Source organism: Oryctolagus cuniculus, chromosome 8 (assembly GCF_964237555.1).
Source record: "Oryctolagus cuniculus chromosome 8, mOryCun1.1, whole genome shotgun sequence".
Lineage (NCBI taxonomy): Eukaryota > Metazoa > Chordata > Mammalia > Lagomorpha > Leporidae > Oryctolagus > Oryctolagus cuniculus.
In genome coordinates, this window is record NC_091439.1 from 109604110 (window position 1) to 109622495 (window position 18386).

General features: G+C 56.5%; 1 protein-coding gene across 6 annotated transcripts in view; it reads right to left on the reverse strand.

Annotated features, from left to right (window-relative positions):
* Window positions 1–18386, reverse strand: part of KIT (KIT proto-oncogene, receptor tyrosine kinase) — a 69059-nt gene that overhangs the window by 19615 nt on the left and 31058 nt on the right. For 5 of the 6 annotated variants that reach the window (XM_070047087.1, XM_070047085.1, XM_070047088.1 and 2 more), the window contains 5 exons: window positions 17885–18166; window positions 16500–16636; window positions 13157–13328; window positions 9731–9920; window positions 6556–6671 (listed from right to left, as the gene is read on the reverse strand). In XM_070047087.1, coding sequence (XP_069903188.1) covers window positions 6556–6671; window positions 9731–9920; window positions 13157–13328; window positions 16500–16636; window positions 17885–18166 — 897 coding nt within the window. 6 annotated transcript variants of the gene reach the window in all.

Consider the following 18386-nt stretch of genomic DNA (forward strand, 5'->3'; position numbering starts at 1 on the left):
GAAAAGTCCCGCTCCTAACCCTGGATCCATTTAAATTACAGGTGGCCCCCCGGGCGTCTGTGCACAAATGGGCTACCCGGATATGAACACACACACACACACACACACACACACACACACACACGGCTCCCCAGGCTCAGCCTCAATCCAGGCCACCCCACAGTCCACGGGGTCAGAGGCCCAAACCTGCTTCTCCCACTCCTCCAACCACATACACGGGCTGCGAGGGGGTGGCCAGCCGGTGCAGATGGACTCCGGTGCGTCTAGGCTGGGCATGATGTGTGCAGGTGACGGGGACACGCTCAGTCCCTCAGCGCCACCTCTGTTCAGTCCTCCCAGGGGAGATGAGCACCCGGCTCTCCTGGAACAGCAGGTGCCATATCGTCTCCCCACCCCCGCCCCGCCCCTGCCGATTCACACGTCTCGAACAGTTTTGCTTCCACAGGGATACTCTTTATAAACAGAAAGGGACCAGAGCGCATCACAGCAAACACAACACTCACAATTCCCAAGCAATTTGAGAACAAAAACCCATTTCAAGTTCAGGAAGAGAAAACACAAACACTGCCAGGGAGATCGACTGACCCGGCGTCACCTACACAGACGCGCGCGGGAAGACGAGCCACTGTGTCCACGCGGCTTCACACCCGCGCGGGACCTGAAACAGCTCCCTGTGCTCACCACGGCCTCCCTGCCACCGCAGAGGACGACAGGAGAGTGTGGGTGGTGACCTTGCCAGCTGCCAGCAAGGTCGCCCATTTGCGATTAAACGAGATAATTGCCAACATTAAACTCGCGTCTGACAGGTTCTTTTCAAATTCAGTCACGGGCTTGTCTTGTTCCACGGTGGCTCCATCCTTCATCAGACACCACCTAAAGGAGTCAGGAAAGACCACCCCGGGGGCTGGCAGATAACTGCTTTACCGCAGAGGGAGACGCTCTCCACAGAAAAACAGGGAATGCAGCTTCCGTGCACAAACCCTCCGTGGACTGTCTGGAGGAACAGCAATGATGAGGGACGCTACTGACCGTGAACTACAGAATGCAAACGGTGGCTGCCGCTGCGGCACCGGCACCCTCCATCCCCGCATCCGCATGCAGATTCAAGTCCCAGCTCCTGGGCTTCTGGCCCAACCCCTGCTAATGCGCCTACAAACGCAGCGGCAGACATAGCTCTGGGCTCCCGGCTTCAGCCTGGCCCAGCCCTGACCAGTGGGGTCATTTGGGGAGTGAACCAGCAGGTGGAAGATCGATCGCTCGCTCTCTCGCTCACTCTCTCTCTCTGTCACTCTGCCTTTCACAGAAATCAATCTCTTTTTTGAAAATTTCAAATAAAATTTCAGTTACACATAAGACAAGAGTAGAATTTCGCTCAGGGGTTAGGTTGGCTACACCCATGTGTTGGAGCTGCCAGGTTCAAACCCCAGCTTCCCGCCAACACAGACCTGGGGGTCAGCAAGAATGCCTCCACTCAGTGGACCCCTGCCGCCCATGGGGGAGACCTGAGTTGCACTCTGGCTTCCGGCTCTGGTCCAGCTTGGACCCAGCCCTTGTGGTCACTTGGGGGGTGAATTAGCAGACAGGAGTTCTCTCTCTCTCTCTCTCTACCTATCTCTTTCTCTGTCTCTGAAATACATTTCAAAAAGTTGATGGAGGCTGGCATTGTAGCACAGTGGGCTAAGCCCCCACCAGCAGTGTGGGAATCCTATATGGGCACCAGTTTGTGTCCCGGCTGCTCCTCTTCCGATCCAGCTCTCTGCTGTGGCCTGGGAAAGCAGAGGAAGATGGCCCAAGTGCTTGGGCCCTGCACCCACGTGGGAGACCCAGGAGAAGCTCCTGACTTCAGATCTACCCAGCTCTGGCCCGCTGTGGCCATCTGGGGAGTGAGCCAGCAGATGGTAGACCTCTCTCTAACTCTACCTCTCAAATAAATAAAATCTTTTTTTTTTTTTTTTAATTTTTGACAGGCAGAGTGGACAGTGAGAGAGAGAGACAGAGAGAAAGGTCTTCCTTTGCCGTTGGTTCACCCTCCAATGGCCGCCGCGGCCGGCGCACTGCGGCCGGCGCACCGCGCTGATCTGATGGCAGGAGCCAGGTGCTTTTCCTGGTCTCCCATGGGGTGCAGGGCCCAAGCACCTGGGCCATCCTCCACTGCACTCCCTGGCCACAGCAGAGAGCTGGCCTGGAAGAGGGGCAACCGGGACAGAATCTGGAGCCCCGACCGGGACTAGAACCCGGTGTGCCAGCGCTGCAGGCAGAGGATTAGCCTAGTGAGCAGCGGCACCGGCCCAATAAAATCTTTTTAAAAAACATTTTTTGCTGGTTTTTATTTTTGCTTACACGTTTTCAAACTTTTCTCTCCATCTCCTAACATCATCTAACAAGAAAAAACATCACTTAAGAACCTACACAGACCAACAGTGGCACAAACCTGCCCCCGTCCTGGTACTGTGGTAGCCTTATGGAACCTCTGAAAAGCAAGCCAACCAGTCAGAAGGGAGTTCTTTCCGCTCAGCCCTGGCTCTGGTTAATATTCAGGAATTCCACTTATTTAACACAGAATTGATTGCGCCCAGAGAACAGGTGCCATAAACAAAACCTCTCACAGCAAAACTCACTGATCAAATGTGCCCGTGGCAAAGTCCTCAGGCCCCCAAGGACGGCTGGGACATGCTTCTGGAAGGTCCTACTATTTTTCCTAAATGATACAGAAAGAACTAGACGGCTCCTACCTTCCAAAAGCGGTAAGGACCCAGCGGCTCTGCTTGTGCGCTCGCCCCGTCTCACGTGGGATGACTTCCTCGCTGGTACTCAAGGCTGGCAGGTGGGTGACCCAGGCGGCTGGCAGGCAGTCCAGAGCCACCCACACGGCTGGCTGCCCAGGTGTCCCCTCGCTGATGGCAAATGACGGCTGCCCATGCGCCTCCCTAGCGCTGTATCAGCCACCTGTACCTGATTTAACTGTGACCGAAACTACGTCAGACACACACAAGACAGCTCGGGCCTTGCCAGTGAGGCCAGACAGGACGTCCCCATCCAGGGAGGGCGAGACTCCGGGCGCTGTGTGATGGACCGCTAACTGCCACAGTGATGAGATGCGGGAATTGGAGACAAGACCTTATTCCCCGTTCCCCTGTTTCTCAACCCCCTGTGAACACCCGGGAGTGGAACTGGACTCTGTGGAACACGCTCCCCATGCAGGGCCTGTGATGATGGGGAAGCCAAGCCCTGCATGTCGCATGTGAGCCCCCCTGCTCCCTCCACCCAAAGGACTGAAGAGAGGGGGCTGCCCCCTGTGACACAGGCATCCATGTGGGTGCTGGTTCGAGTCCCAGTTGCTCCACTTCCAATCCAGCTCCCTGATAATGCACCTGGGAAAGCAGTGGAGGACGGCCCAAGTACTAGGGCCCTGCACCCACGTGGGAGACCTGGAAGTAGCTCCTGACTCCTGGCTTCAGCCTGGCCAGGCCCTGATGGTTGCAGCCATTTCAAGAATGAATCAGAGGGGCCAGTCTGTGGCACAGTGGGTTAACGCCCTGGTCTGAAGCGCCGGCATCCCATATGGGCGCTGGTTCGAGTCCCAGCTGCTCCACTTGCGATCCAGCTCTCTGTTATGGCCTGGGAAAGCAGTAGAAAACGGCCCAAGTCCTTGGGTCCCTGCACCCACACGGAGACCTGGAAGAAGCTCCTGGCTCTGGATCGGCCCAGCTCTGGCCATTGCGGCCATCTGGGGAGTGAACCAGCAGACGAACGACCTCTCTTTCTACGTGTCTCTCACTCTACCTCTACTCTGTAACTCCACCTCTCAAATAAAAAGAAAAAAGAATGATTCATGGGATAGAGAGAGAGAGAGAGTGTGTGTGTGTAACTTGGCCTTTCAAATAAATAAATATTACAAAATAAAAAAGGTTGGCGAGAGATCTATTATGACCCCTGAATACAGCTTGCACATATTTTTGGAAATGCTATCAGATAAGGTTTTGAAGCAACATTTTAAAGGTTATTAGATCTTGGAAAAATCATCCCGAAGCCTTAGGAAAACAGCTGAAGAATAGTATCAATCAATAATTTCTTTGAAATTAGATGCCAAAACACACACACTACATATGTACTTGGCTGATTACTACTGAAGTTCACTGTAGAGATTATTACTCATTCAAGAAATAACGGACGGCCGGGGAGAGAGCCAAGTGCACGGCTGGCCTTGCCTTCCGCCCTCGATCTGGGACAAACCTTCCTCTCTGGCACTGCACGCAACCCAGGAGCCCACCAAGCACGTCCACACGGACGGGGTCACGTCCTCAGGATTTGGAACTCTATTTTCTTCCCCGATGACCCTCTTCACTCAGGAATCTCTAGCATGTCAGGGCCAAGAATTTGATGTCTACAGACACAGTCCTCGCCAAGCAACCCCAAGAGTAACTACGGCAACGCAAAGAATCACCGCTTCTCCAAGTTCTGCTTTGCTTTTCAAAGACGACTCCCCTGGGCTCCCCTGCACCTGCCACGCAGAGACAGCAGGCAGTGCATCTGAGGACGGTCAGAGAGTGCCCCTGCGTCCCTGAGCCCAGCTCACGGCCCCGGCCGTACCACGGCGTGGCTGGCGCCTGAGGCGGCACTAAGACATGGTCAAGCCTAACTGTTTACCCATGTCATCACCCTCCTTACAGAAACTGCCAGGCTATGACTTCCGAAGCCATTAAAGCACCCCCTCCCCACCACCACCAGGGACACACACACACTCCTCAGACTCAAATCTACGCCTGGGATTTTCAAAGCAAATGGCCTTTTTAAGCACCGAATGTCAGGATTCTTCGCTAGCGTGTCTCACGGCCGAAGCCATTAAACAATTATCTGTCAGAGTCGCTGACTCAAGGCAGCCCGAATTTCTGCCGTCACCTGCGTCCTTTTCACCCAGTCCAATGTTTTGTGGAATGCAGTTCCCCTCATGCTTTGGGGCTGAGCTTAGCGAGAGAATCAGCCACACAGCAGACCCGCACCCGGAACCACTTCAGCCATAATATTGCCAAAACAGCCATACCGGGGCCGGCCGCCCCCCCCCCCTTTTTTTTTTTTGACAGGCAGAGTGGACAGTGAGAAAGAGAGAGACAGATAGAAAGGTCTTCCTTTGCCGTTGGTTCACCCTCCAATGGCCACTGCGGCTGGCGTGCTGCGGCTGGCGCACCGTGCTGATCCGATGGCAGGAGCCAGGTACTTCTCCTGGTTTCCCATGGGGTGCAGGGCCCAAGGACTTGGGCCATCCTCCACTGCACTCCGTGGCCACAGCAGAGAGCTGGCCTGGAAGAGGGGCAACCGGGACAGAATCCGGTGCCCCAACCGGGACTAGAACCCGGGGTGCCGGCGCTGCAAGGCGGAGGATTAGCCTAGTGAGCTGCAGCGCCGGCCCGGCCTTTATGTTTTAAACATGTTTTAAAATAATTTTAGCTGTCGATTTTAAAATGGGACACTAAGAGACCGTGACTTATAAAAGTAACCAGAATTTTTCAATCGCTGTCCCCCCAAAACCATCACCAATCCCCTAAGCTTACCTACGAGGAGGAGCCGGGCGCGCCTCACCTGCCGGTGCAGGGTTCACACGGAGGCGCTCAGCTGTCATCGCGGAAGCGAGACAAACGCCTGCCGCCAGTTTAGTGACGTCCACGAAGAGCCTCACCCGGGGCGGCAGAGCCTGCGCCGTCCCCACCGGCACCTCCCACGGTCCACCCAGCTCTGCGGAAGCTCCCTGGAAAGGCTGGGCTCTGAGCTCAGGCACGCCTGGATGACGGACCTCCGAGCCCCTCCCGGGGGGCACAGCCCATGTCGGTGCATCAGGGACCCAGCAAGGAGCAGACGTGCTCAATTACACAAAGCGTGACCCCCATGATCCGAACTCCCGCTAACATCTTGTTCGCAAAGCAGGGTTTTGGAAACACGGACACAGACCAAAGACTTCCAAGTGGCAGTGACACCCCTGAGCAGAGCACCCTATGTGACCAGCGGGCAGCGTGCAAGCTCCTTCAGGTTCCCGACTCCCCCGCCACGCCGGACACAGAGCTCTGGGCGCATGCCCGACACCGTTCTCCAGAGCTGTGGGGGTGCCAGTGAGAGGGCTGGGACCTGCAGGGCTCGGCTGTCCAGGGTGTGGCCGCAGCAGCCCCCCATCCTCACCACCTGCTGTGTTCTCCCAATGCCCCCACACGGTACTCACTAGGGACCCAGGGCTTCACAGTATCTCTGTCCCTCGACGCACCCTGGCCCAGCTCCACCCAACACCCCACAGTGCCCCCAACAACTGCTGCTTTCCCATTCTCTCTCCTGTTTGCGTCCAAGGTGTCTCTCAGAACCAGAGCGGGAGCGACCTCCCCTGGGTCACGTGGCCAGGGCAATGTAGGACAAGGAATCGGCTCTCTGTTCTCACCACCAAACCACAAGGTCGTGGTCAAGGGCAAGTCTATCGTGAAACATTATTTACACAGCACACGGGGAGCTCGGCACCAGGGCTATCTCAAAGCTAAAACAACAAATGTGAAGACAAGGAGGCTTCGAGCCACTTACTGTTCACGTAAACGTTAAAGGCCACGGAAGCGTTGACATCATCATTGGACACGAGAAACGTGTAGGTGCCGGCCTCGCTCCCCTTCAGTCTGGTCAGGTGCAGCTTGCTCACGTATCTGAAAAGCAGACAAGAAATCAGCCCCCTGGGGAAGCCCTGGCCTGCCTCAGGGGCGGGGGAGATGGCCCAGTGAATTCAGTGTCCGCCCCGACCCTCCTAAGCAAACACACGCCCGGTGTCGGTGTCGGATAAGCGCCTGTGCGTGCAAAGCCTGCCTTGGTGCACAGAGGCCTCCCAGGCCCTGCAGCCCCGAGTGCTCTCACGGCCACTTCCTCCTCTGCCCACAGCACCCTGACCTCAGCCAACCCCCCCGCCCCCCCCCACACGCAGCCCCACTTCTGCTCTGCCTCCTGCCCAACCTCAGCTGCACTCCTGGCTACAGGGGTGTGTGAGGTGGTGCAGGCACGCCGGCACCCCCCTCCCCGCCCACAATCCACCTGCAGGGTACTCGCTCCCCTCCTGCAATCTTTACCTGCCTTCCACACTGCTACCTCCCCCTGTTGGGGGGGTGCAGCTCACAATGCCTCACCCCTGCAATCCTCCCTCCCCTCCCCACCAGGGAGGGCCCTCGGGAGCTTAACCCTGCTTAGAAGTGGCCAGGCCAGGTCTACAGCCCAGGAGCCCTGCTCAGAGCCCCTGCCCCCGCCCAGCAAGTCTGAGAGTCTCCCCCTCCATCCCTTCATAAACCTTCAATTCCACCTTCAGGGGAACGGGAACCAAGACACCTCTTACCTGGGCTCCCACTGTCAACGCTGAATCAGACAAACCCCACAGGGGACCTGGGAACACCACCAGGGGTGTGTCCAGGCCCTCCCACCCCCAACCACCTAGTCCCATCGAAAAGGGGGCTGAAACCCCTCCCGACTCGGCCCTGCTCCCTCCAAGCCTTAGAGCAGGCCGTTACTACCTCTCAGCCAGAGTCGCTTACAGCTCTGCACTGAGAAAATCCACAAACTCCACCCAGCCGTGGGCTCCTGGCCAATTACTTCACTGCTGCCTGCCTCAGCTCCCTCTTCCTGAAACCACGCAGGAAACAGGAGTGCTCAAGGCAGACTCACAGAATGACAATTGCTGTAAGTAGCACTCTGACCTCAGAATCAGCCCTTAAGGCTTCTGGTCTGGCTGAAAAGCCCATGGGAGCATTTCAGGTATGGAAAGCCAAGACACTGGCAAAAAATGTTCTACATGAAGGACCTCAGTGGGTGAGACCCCAGTGGAAAGAAGGGGCCATCAAAGAAGGATGTACTATTCTCTGAAGGGAGGAGAGAACTTCCACTGTGCTTACGGCCTTGTCCAAATACTGACGGAGTCTGTGGAGTCATAGGCTTCCATAGCCTAGGCAGCTCCCATCAAGAGCCTCGGGTGATCACTGACGTCATACATAAGAGTGTTGATTGTTAAATTAACAACAGGAGTCACTGCGCACTAACTCCCCATGCAGGACCTCTGTCTTCAGTGAGTTGTGTTACAAGAGTTGACTGTAAAACTAGTTCTCAAACAGTTTTGTGTGTGTGTGGTATGTGTGCAAATTGTTGAAATCTTTACTTAGTATAGAGTTGGTCTTCTGTGAACAAAGTTAACTGAAAAGAATCTTAGTGGAGAATGGGACTGGGAAAGAGAGAGGGAGGAGGAGGAGGGGTGGGAGTGAGGGTGAGAGGACTGGTATAATGGAAATAATCACTATATTCCTAAAGTTGTACTTATGAAATTTGTATTTCTTGAAAAATAAATAAAAAAAAAGAAATGTATAAAGTTTATATTCCTTAAATAAAAGGTTTCTGGAGGGAAAAATTAGTAACTAAAAAAAAGAGGGCCGGAGCTGTGGCAAAGTGGGTAAAGCCGCCACCTGCAGTGCCGGCATCCCATATGGGCACTGCTTTGAGTCCTGGCTGCTCCACTTCTGATCCAGCTCTCTGCTATGGCCTGGGAAAGCAGTGGAAGATGGCCCAAGTCCTTGGGCCCCTGCACACATGTGGGAGACCCAGAGGAAGCTCCTGGCTCCTGGTTCCAGACTGGGGCAGCTTCAGACATTGAGGCCAATTGGGGAGTAAACCAGTGAATGGATGGAAGACCGACCTCCCTCCCTCCCTCCCTCTAACTCTGACTTTCATATAAATAAATAAATAAATAATAAAGAAAAAGATGTGGGGACATTTTGGATTTCGGGTGTTCACACGCAGGATGCTGTACCCACGCAGCTTAACTGGCTCGCAGCACGGCTGCCGCTGCTGTCTCAATCCCAGAGCCCGGTGGGTCAGGCGAGAACCCGACCTAGGACCTGGCCCAAGGCCACATAGTGGAAGATGCCATTTACTGTGTCCCGAGTCACGGCCACTGAGAGCCCAGGAAGGAAACATGCCCCTTTCCCACGTGCACACACAGCAGGTGAGCATGTGGGGGGCAGGCCCGTGTTGGGGGGCAGGCCCGTGTTGGGGCAGACCCGTGGGGAGGACAGACCCGTGTCAGGGCAGACCCATGGGGTGGGGGGGACAGACCCATGTCAGGGTCAGACCTGTGTCGGGGGTCAGACCCGTGTTGGGGGGCAGACCTATGGAGGGGGCAGACCTGTGTTGGGGGGATCAGATCCGTGTCAGGGGACAGACCTGTGGCGGGGGGAGGGGGCAGACCCACGTCAGGGTCAGACCTGTGTCGGGGCTCAGACCCATGTTGGGGGTCAGACCCATGTCGGGGGGGTCAGACCTGTGTCGGGGGTCAGACCCTTGTTGGGGGGCAGACCCATGTTGGGGCAGACTCATGGAGGAGACAGACCCGTGTTGTGGTGGGGGGCAGACCCATGGAGGGGACAGACCCATTGTGGGGGCAGACCCGTGGGGGGGACAGACCTGTGTTGTGGGGGGGCAGACCCGTGTTGGGGGAGGGGCAGACCCATGTAGGGTCAGACCTGTGTCGGGGGTCAGACCTGTGGGGGGGGCAGACCCGTGTCATGGGGGAGGGGGCAGACCCGTTGGGGGGGGCAGACCCGTGTCATAGGGGAGGGGGCAGACCCGTGGGGGGGGCAGACCTGTGTTGGGGGGGCGGATCCGTGTCATGGGGGAGGGGGCAGACCCGTTGGGGGGGCAGACCCGTGCCGGGGGGCAGTGGGCCGGCCCCGCTCACCTGATGTTGCTCTCATTCTCTGACTCTGGGTGGTCCTCCCACTTGCTGGCGGAGGTCCTGTTCATGTACAGCCACTGCTGCTGCGTGGGCCGCGGGTACGCCTCGTACTGCACCACCAAGTCCACGTTTTCTCCGTCGTTGACAAACATGGTGGTGTTGGTCACCGAGAAGACCCGGATGAAGCCTTTATCTAACGGGGACAGCGGCGGGCAAAAACACAGCGTCAACTGCAGGTCCGCGACCAAAACACGAGGCTCCGGAGCCACGGGGGCCGGTGGCTGGCGAAGCCACAGCACCTGCAGGCAGTCAGGCGACGTCCCCTTCCGTTCTTATAAAATCACCAAGCAAGAACGCACACAGCCTGGCCAAGCACCCGTGTCTCCCGCGGCCCCCACACATCCGCCCCTCCCTTAAACGTCTCTTAAACCGACTGCTTGTGATGTTTATGGAATTAAACCCAACAGCCCGCAGCCAGAGCCGACAGAACCGTGTGTGCGAGAAGCTGCCACGAAGGAAAGACAAGAGACCGGGCTACTGCGGACACTGGACGGCTGCCTCTCAGTATTGAAGAAGACTTGAGCTCTCTCCTCCCACTGTCACAGGTAAACCACAGATAGCAACTTAAAAGTTGCATTTTTTTAAATTTATTTGATAGATCGAGTTATAGACAGTGAGAGAGAGACAGAGATAAAGGTCTTCCTTCCGTTGGTTCACCCCCCAAAATGGCCACCACGGCTGGAGCTGTGCCGATCAACAGCCAGGAGCCAGGTGCTTCCTCCTGGTCTCCCATGCGGGTGCAGGGCCCAAGGACTTGGGCCATCCTCCACTGCACTCCCGGGCCACAGCAGAGAGCTGGCCTGGAAGAGGGGCAACCGGGACAGAATCCAGCACCCCGACCGGGACTAGAACCCGGGGTGACGGTGCTGCAAGGCAGAAGATTAACCTATTGAGCCGCGGCGCCGGCAGTGTTTCATTTTTTATCTGAGAGAGAGACAGACAGACAGGAGAGCTCTCATCACTGGTTCACTCCTCAGCTGCCTGCGCCAGCTGGGGCTGACCAGGCCAGAACCAGCAACAGGAACTCGGTGCAGGTCTCTCTCAGCACCCTGGGCCACCACTGCCGCCTCTGAGGGTGTGCGTGGGCAGGGAGCGGGAATCGGAGCAGAGTCGGGACTTGAACCCAGGCGCTCTGATACGAGACGCAGGCAGCCCACCAGGCATCCACGCCTGGCACAACTCTCTTAGACAGCAAACAGCAGCGGAGAATTTTGAAATCCCACTTCTTTTACTGAATCCTGTCGTTTCTGTGTGAGAACTCTTAGGATAGAGCATGATCTAGACTAACCGTAAGCATTTTAAAAGTAATGAAAGAGAGGGCCAGTGCTGCGGCGCGCTGGGTTAAGCCGCCTCCTACAAGGCCAGCATCCTTTATGGGCACCAGTTGGGAGTCCCGCCTGCTTCACTTCCTGTCCAGCTCCCTGCTAGTGCTCCTGGAAAAGTAGCAGCAGATGGCCCGCATGCTTGGGCCCCTGCACCCACAGGAGACCCGGATGGAGCCCCTGGCTTTGGCCTGGCCCAGCCCAGGCTGTTGCAGCCATGTGAGGAGGGAACCAGTGGATGGAAGACCTCTCTCTCTCTCTCTCTCTGCCTCTCCTCCTTCTGTGTAACTCTGACTCTAAAGTAAAATAAATCTTTAAAAAATAAAAATAAAAAATAGCTCCAGCTTCTCAAAGTCATAAATTCCAAGACAATCCCCAATGCAAATATTTCAGACAGCAGCGTCCGCCCTGAAATGATTTCTCACCATCACCGCACAAGACACAGGGCCTGCTGCGTTTTCTGCGTCTCGTCTGCTTCCTGTGGCTGGCGTCCCGCAGGGAAGCCTCAGAGAACGACCAGGCCTCCACCAGGGCGACTGAGGCGGGGGGACCAGAGCACCCACTGGGGTCGCCACTCTTGCTCGGAGAACACAGCAGGGCTACAGCGGGGCCACAGCAAGCGCCCGGGGCCAGGGCCCCGCCTCGAAACCAGGTCAGAGCTGAGCTGCCGTGGCCTCAAAACAAACCCGAAGCAGGTACCCCCGGGAGAAACCACAGAGGTCAACTGGCCTCACTCCGGGTTTGCAGGCCTCAAGTACCCACAATTTTCTCTAAAGGCAACAAACAAACACGCAGGTGCGGCTGCCACCTCCCTCTCTCCACCCGCCCCGCCCACGTCTCGTCCAAATCCCTGCCCGGCCTCTCAACGTCTCTTCCCGCTCCTGGCCCGCCACAGCCCGGATTCAGATTTCACGGCTGCCAGCCCTGCCAGGCACGCGGCTATAATTCTTGGAAACTGAAGAATGGATTTTAAAAATCCGATTACGTACAGCGATGTGCTCAAAACAGTCTTGCTAATTGCTTTCCTGGAGTTGACGCTGATCTATCAACAAGCTCCCTAATCAACTTAGCAAATTAGCGCTTATGGAGCTTAATATTTTAAAAGCACAGCCTTCCATTGCAATTAATAAATGGCTTGCGATCACGCGGAGGGACGGGCAGGACGCGTTCCCGCTGCTCCTGGGACGGCGAGGAAGGGGTCTCTGCACGTTCAGACCCGGGGTCGGGGACAGCTCCCGCTCTGCTCTGACCCGGGCAGAAGCCGGGAGCCACTCGGGGATCACCGTGGGGCAGCGCGGGCTCCAACCCTGCCCGGGGCACGAGGCACCCCTGTGGGGAGGGGGTGGGGCGGGGTGAACACAGACACTGCTTCCTGTCGTCCCTGCTGAGCCCTGCGGCCCCGTCAACAACTAAGAACCAGGTTGGGTCAGCAGGACAGGACGACACTCAAAGAAAAACAGGTCAAAGAGGCCATTTCGAAGCAATTATTCTCGTTCTCTCTCTGCACATCAGCCGAGGAAAACACTGAGGGAGGCCCACAGGGCTGATGTGCGGTAGGGGACCCCATCTGCACCCTGGGCTGCACCCCGGGGGCTCCCTGCCTCAAGGGTGCTGCTCTGTGCTCGAAGCTGGAGACCAGGGGAGGTGGGGGCGCCCTGGGCACCCTTGCCCCAGACAGAGCCACTGGGCGGCAGAAGGCAGAGGAGCGCGCGTGACCCGGATGAGGAGAGAGACCCGGCTCTGCCCCCAGTAGCGAAAGGCTGAGTTTGCTTGCACAGTGGCCTAGCTCAGCCAGGGCTGGGGCTCCCGCTGGAAAAAGCCCAGCTTGCGGCGTTCCTCAAGGCGAAAAAAGGAATAATCTGCTTTGGTGCTGAATTGCAGTGATATTTTCATTCATTCATTCAGTCACTCACTCACTCACTCATTCACTTGGTGATGATCAACGTCCAAGAATCTGCTTAGCATTGCATTAACATTGAAAGGAAACTGGCTCGTCATTTCTTCTTCCATGATTGCCAAACGTGTGGCTTCCCGCGGCAGTACTTACCTACGACTTTCAAGGTCGTGGTGACATTCGCCGACCCGAAGGTGTTGTTGGCGTAGCACATGAACACCCCGGAGTCCGCCACTCTCGCCGCGCCGATCGTCAGCGTCTCCTGGCGCTCGTAGTGGAAGTCGCCCTGATGCCAGCTGTGGCGCCTCACCTGGCCGTTTGTCCGCTGGTTCCCAGAGGGGACAAAGAGAATCCAGAATTACCATACCATTAATATTCAGATCTTCCCTAAATTAAAAATAGCAGCAATTAATGTCTCCATATTTGCATTCATTACAGTGACTTAAGGGGGAAATACTAAAGCCACAGGTGTCGCTGGCGCAGTTCCTATCACAGGGCCGTAAGAGAGACGGTCGGTACTAGTGACTGGCGGGGAGCAGATGAAAATTCATTGCTTGACCAGAGTCTGTGTAATTCCGAAGTTGCAGCACTAACTTTCAAGTTCTTATAAGAAACATTATGAGGGGCCAGCACTGTGGCATAGCGGATAAAGCCACTGCCTGTAGTGCCGGCATCTCATATCGGCGCTGGTTTGGGTCCCGGGTGCTTCCGATCCAGCTCCCTGCTGTGGCCTGGGAAAGCAGCAGAAGATGGCCCAGGTCCCTGGGCCCCTGCACCCGCGTGGGAGACCTGGAGGAAGCTCCTGGCTTTCGATGATCGGCCCAAGTTCGGCCGTTGCAGCCACCTGGGGAGTGAACCAGTGGATGGAAGACCTCTCTCTCTGCTTCTATGTAACTCTACCTTTCAAATAAAAATAAATAAATAAATAAATCTTTAAAAAAAGAAAAAACCTTATGGCATCTTACAATCTAAGAATACTTATAAGTATTTCCTGTGATCTAAAACCATGTGCGTGACGACCGTGCTCTGTGGTATTAGCGGCTGCTTCTGTGGGGATTAGGATGGAATCCGTGTGTCGTCAACCACCTCGCAGAGCCACCCACAGCCCTTACGCAGCAGAATCCCGACAACCCGAGAGCAGTCCCAGAGACTCTGAAACGCGCAGGCCAAGCCTAAAACTACGCAAGCCTGAGCAGAAACGCTGTGGCTCCTCCCTGGTGACATCAGCAACCCACTGACAAGACACCTATCGTGGGCGGCGGACGTCAGGCCTCCGGGCCAAAGGCACGTGTGCACAAGACCACTCCAAGAAGTTTCTAGAAAAATGAAAAGGTCACTTCGGTGCCAAAACACCTGTAACCCAAGAATATGGTTTTTTTTTTTTTTCAAAATATACAATTTTCAGAGACTTTCTGAAGTCCCTTTATATGCATGAATTTCAAAAAAATTTTTTACCAAAATAAGCTCATCTTTGACTTCCACTTCCCACGCACTTTCTGAAGGGCCTTGTACAGCGGTTAGCGAAAAGCAAAACACACACACACGAGTTGGGGACACAGAACAGGGGAGGGGAGAACAGACAGGCAGCAGGAGGCCCTGTGCAGGCTGGAAGACAGCCGCCGCCTCCTACGGGCAGGCTGCCTGGCTCTGCACATGGCCGGGGCAGCCGAGACAGCCCAGGCGTCCACACGGGGAGCTGCCCGGGAACTCAGAGTGGGTCAGGGACGGATGGGGCAGCCGGGCCCAAAGACTGCTGGGGGTGATCACCAAAGGCCAGGAGAAAGCCCTGGAAGGCCCAACCAAGACCGGCAAGCACTGAATAAAGTCCAAGACGCTGAGGCTTAGAGAAACAAATCCAACAACACTGAAGCCACGTGGCCCCGGGTCTCGCTGGGGGTTAAACTTATTCTAAGTGGTCAGAACCAAATACCATTATGGATCTGGAAAATAATCTGATCGCGCTAACAGCACTCCAAATTAAACCACAGGGTAGCCACACAGATTGGCAGGAGGCCAGGAGCCCATCTGCAAGTCACGCATTGCATATTGTCTGCACGCGGCCTGGCTCTCCTTAACCCTCGGCGGCGCACGCTGGGACCTCCCCAAAGAGCCCCCGACTCGGAAGGCGTGTGCGCCAGCGCCCGTGGGTTAATTGGGAACGGCACACAGCACTCCTGGGACAAATGGCTTCAAACAAGGCTGCCTGAGGCAACTGAATCTCTCATCTCAAAAAGGCTAATTTTCAAATTGCACAGAGGCGCGCGCACACACACGCACGGAGTCCAGATTGCCCTCTCATCTGGAATCAAGGCTTGGAGGAAGCCACTTAACGTGGCGTTGCGTCCTGTAAGGGTAGCCAGCGATCTATACCTAAGCTACCGCTGTTATTACATTATCCGCTTTGAGAACTAAACTTCCCACGGGGTTGAAAGGGCGAGGGGAGAACAGAGCCGTTCTCTCTCCATGGCACCAGCAGGCCTCATTAGCGAGACACCATCCATCACAGTCGGCTTGCGCACCCCCGCCGCCGCTCTGCAGGGCACAGGCACCGTGGGCCTGTGTGCAGAGAGCTTTGAACAGGCACGGAGCTGCCGGTGTCGGGGATGCGGGGGTGGGGGGGTGCAGGAAGGAAGCCGTGGCTCTTTGCCCGAGACAGCGCACACTCACGCGGGTCCTCTGAAAAGCTCAGGGGAGCACCCAAGTGAAGGGTACGTCATCTCGGTGCAAAACTCGTCTGAAGCCCGCGCAGTTCATTCTCCACCCTACACTTTTCCGTGTCGTGCTCAGGGATCCTGCAACCAGGAGGAAGCCTCGGGACAGCCGACCAACCACACGCTCAAGAGGACTTGAAAAAAAAATACTGCGATCTCACTCAACAGGGATTGTAAAGGAGAATGGTAGGAAATCCATCGGCTCAAAGACTCCGCTTGGTATTAACAGGAGAGGGAGGGAAAAAATACCTCTTCAAATACAACTCCTGAAATTTGCTTAAGATACGCCTACCACGTATCTGACAGATAGCAGGCATTCGATGTGCATTTGTTAAATGAATGAGAAGCTACATACGTCCACAGCTTTCAGGGGAAAGATAACCATTATATTAATAGCTGCTAAAACAAACAGAAAACCATTAGCAAGTGAGCCCCAGGTGAGCGGCTCCGAGCAGCGCGGGCAAGACGGGCTGCCCTGACGCACACGCAGGCCGTCTTTCGGCAAAGAGCTTTCTGGTTAACATCGGGGACGCTCTGTTGGCCTTCGATACGGAAGGATCAGCCAGAGCTGCGGGTTTCCAGTTCCCTAGGGAAGGCCTCTGCAGACCAGGGTGCCGCCCCCGCCCCCCGTTCTCAGCTCGACTCCTGGTGGCACGCGGACCCGTCACTGGTAACGAAAGGCCCCGTCTCCACGCGCAGCGCCGCCTCGCCGGTGGGGTCCCGGCCCCGGGGCACCCCCACACATCAGAACCCCGGGAGAACAAAGAGGAGGAGCCTCCACTCACCTGGCCGTCCTCCTTCAGCCACGCGGACAGCACGGCGGTGGACACGTCTCTGACCGTGCAGGTCACCGAGAACTCTTCCCCCTCTCTAAGCAGGCAGCTCGTTCTGGACACGGACACCACCGGGACGGCCTTGATGGCTACGGCGGGAAGAAAGGGGGCCTTCGCACAGCCCGGGCTGGCACAGCAGGCGACGCCGGCGTCCCTCTTCCCCAGAGGGCGCGGCTTACCTCATCGTCTTGGAACCCGGCACTGACCTGCGGTCTCCCCGGAAGGCCGGGAAGCCCGCGCCCCCACCCAGCACATTCATCAATATTGCGTGAAAGAGACAGACATGTCCCCTGTGGGACTGTAACACCTCTGGAAAAGGCTTGCTCAAGACAGGAAGAAGGGGCTGGCGCTGGCATAGCGGGTTAAGCTACCGCCTGCGATGCCCGCATCTATTTGAGCCCTAGTTCGAGTCCCGGCTGCTCGACTTCGATCCAGCTCTCTGATAATGTGCCTGGGAAAGCAGCAGAGGACGGCCCAGTCCTTGGGCCCCTGCATCCACGTGGGAGGCCCGGCTGAAACTCCTGGCTCCGGCTGGGCCCAGCCCTGGCTGCTGCAGCCACCTGGGGGGCGGTGAACCAGAGGGTAGAAGATCGCCCTGTCTCTTCCCCTCTGCACTACCCCAACTCTGTGAAATGGTGTGAATTTGCTGATGGCTTCTTGAGCATGTGGCCTCTAACGGATTATATTCTCTTATCCACACAGACCTCTCTCGTACACAGAGAAGTAACACCTCGCTTCTTCCTGAACACCCCAGGTTTTAAACAAGCAAACCTTCCTTCATTTCAATGAGGGCATCTTTCCAAAAGCCTTAATTAAAAAAAAAAAAAAAAGAAAGAAAAAAAAAAAAAAAACCTACTGAACAGCTGGTGTTGAATCACATGGCCTCTGAGATACAGAGACCTGGATTATCCCAGCCACCAAAACACTGCAGGATGCCACATGATGACAAGTTCACGGTCAGCTTGCACGTTCCTCCCCAGGCCTCGCGCGGTCCCAGGATGCATTGCAGTCAACCAGCGGGAGAGAGTGCAATAGCCAATCAAAACGAACAACTCAGCTTTGCCAACAGTGTGGTGGGAGCTGTCCAGGGGGTCTCTGGGAAGCAGCACTTGATGCAGGCACAGCCGGTAATGACCGTGCCCAGCACGGATGCCGGTCCATGGCAGACGCACCTGCCTCGGCTAGAGGTGGCCGTGGTCCAGGGGTGCGGGGCTGGGCCTCTCCAACAGAGGCTCCACCAGCACCGGTGCTCCCGCGAGGCTGGGGAACAGCCCACGGGGAGGGGCCAGCGCCCGCGGGCCGACCCTCAGGGAGAGGAAGGAGGGAAGGGGGCCCACCTGCTCTCACTTTCAGGATGAATTTTTCCGACTGCACGGTTGTGCCCTCGCGGTCGGCGGCGCAGCGCAGGCACAGCCGGTGGTAGGCGCGCCTCACGTTCTTGATGGTGATGCCGGCCTTGGGGTCCGGGACGAAGGTCAAGTCCTTGGGGAGAGGCTTCCCCTCGCACTCCTTGAGGGTGTAGTTGGTCACGTCCGGGTCGGTCAGCGGACAGCGGACCAGCGTGTCACTGTCTTCTCGGCCGTACAGGGGCAGGCCCACGAGGAACAGCTGCCGCGGATCTACAAACACATTGGGCGTCAGTGGCTTGCGCGGCTGTGCTGACACGGCAGGCAGCGTGACAGCCAGAACTGGAGCACATGCAAACGGGACTGGCGAGAAAGAGTTAACACGCCTAAGACACTTTCCACGAGCCGGGCACTAAGCCTGAGCCACCACCCATTTTTTTATCTTATTTAATCTTCCATAGGCCCCTGTGTGATGGGTGCTGCCGGCCGAGAA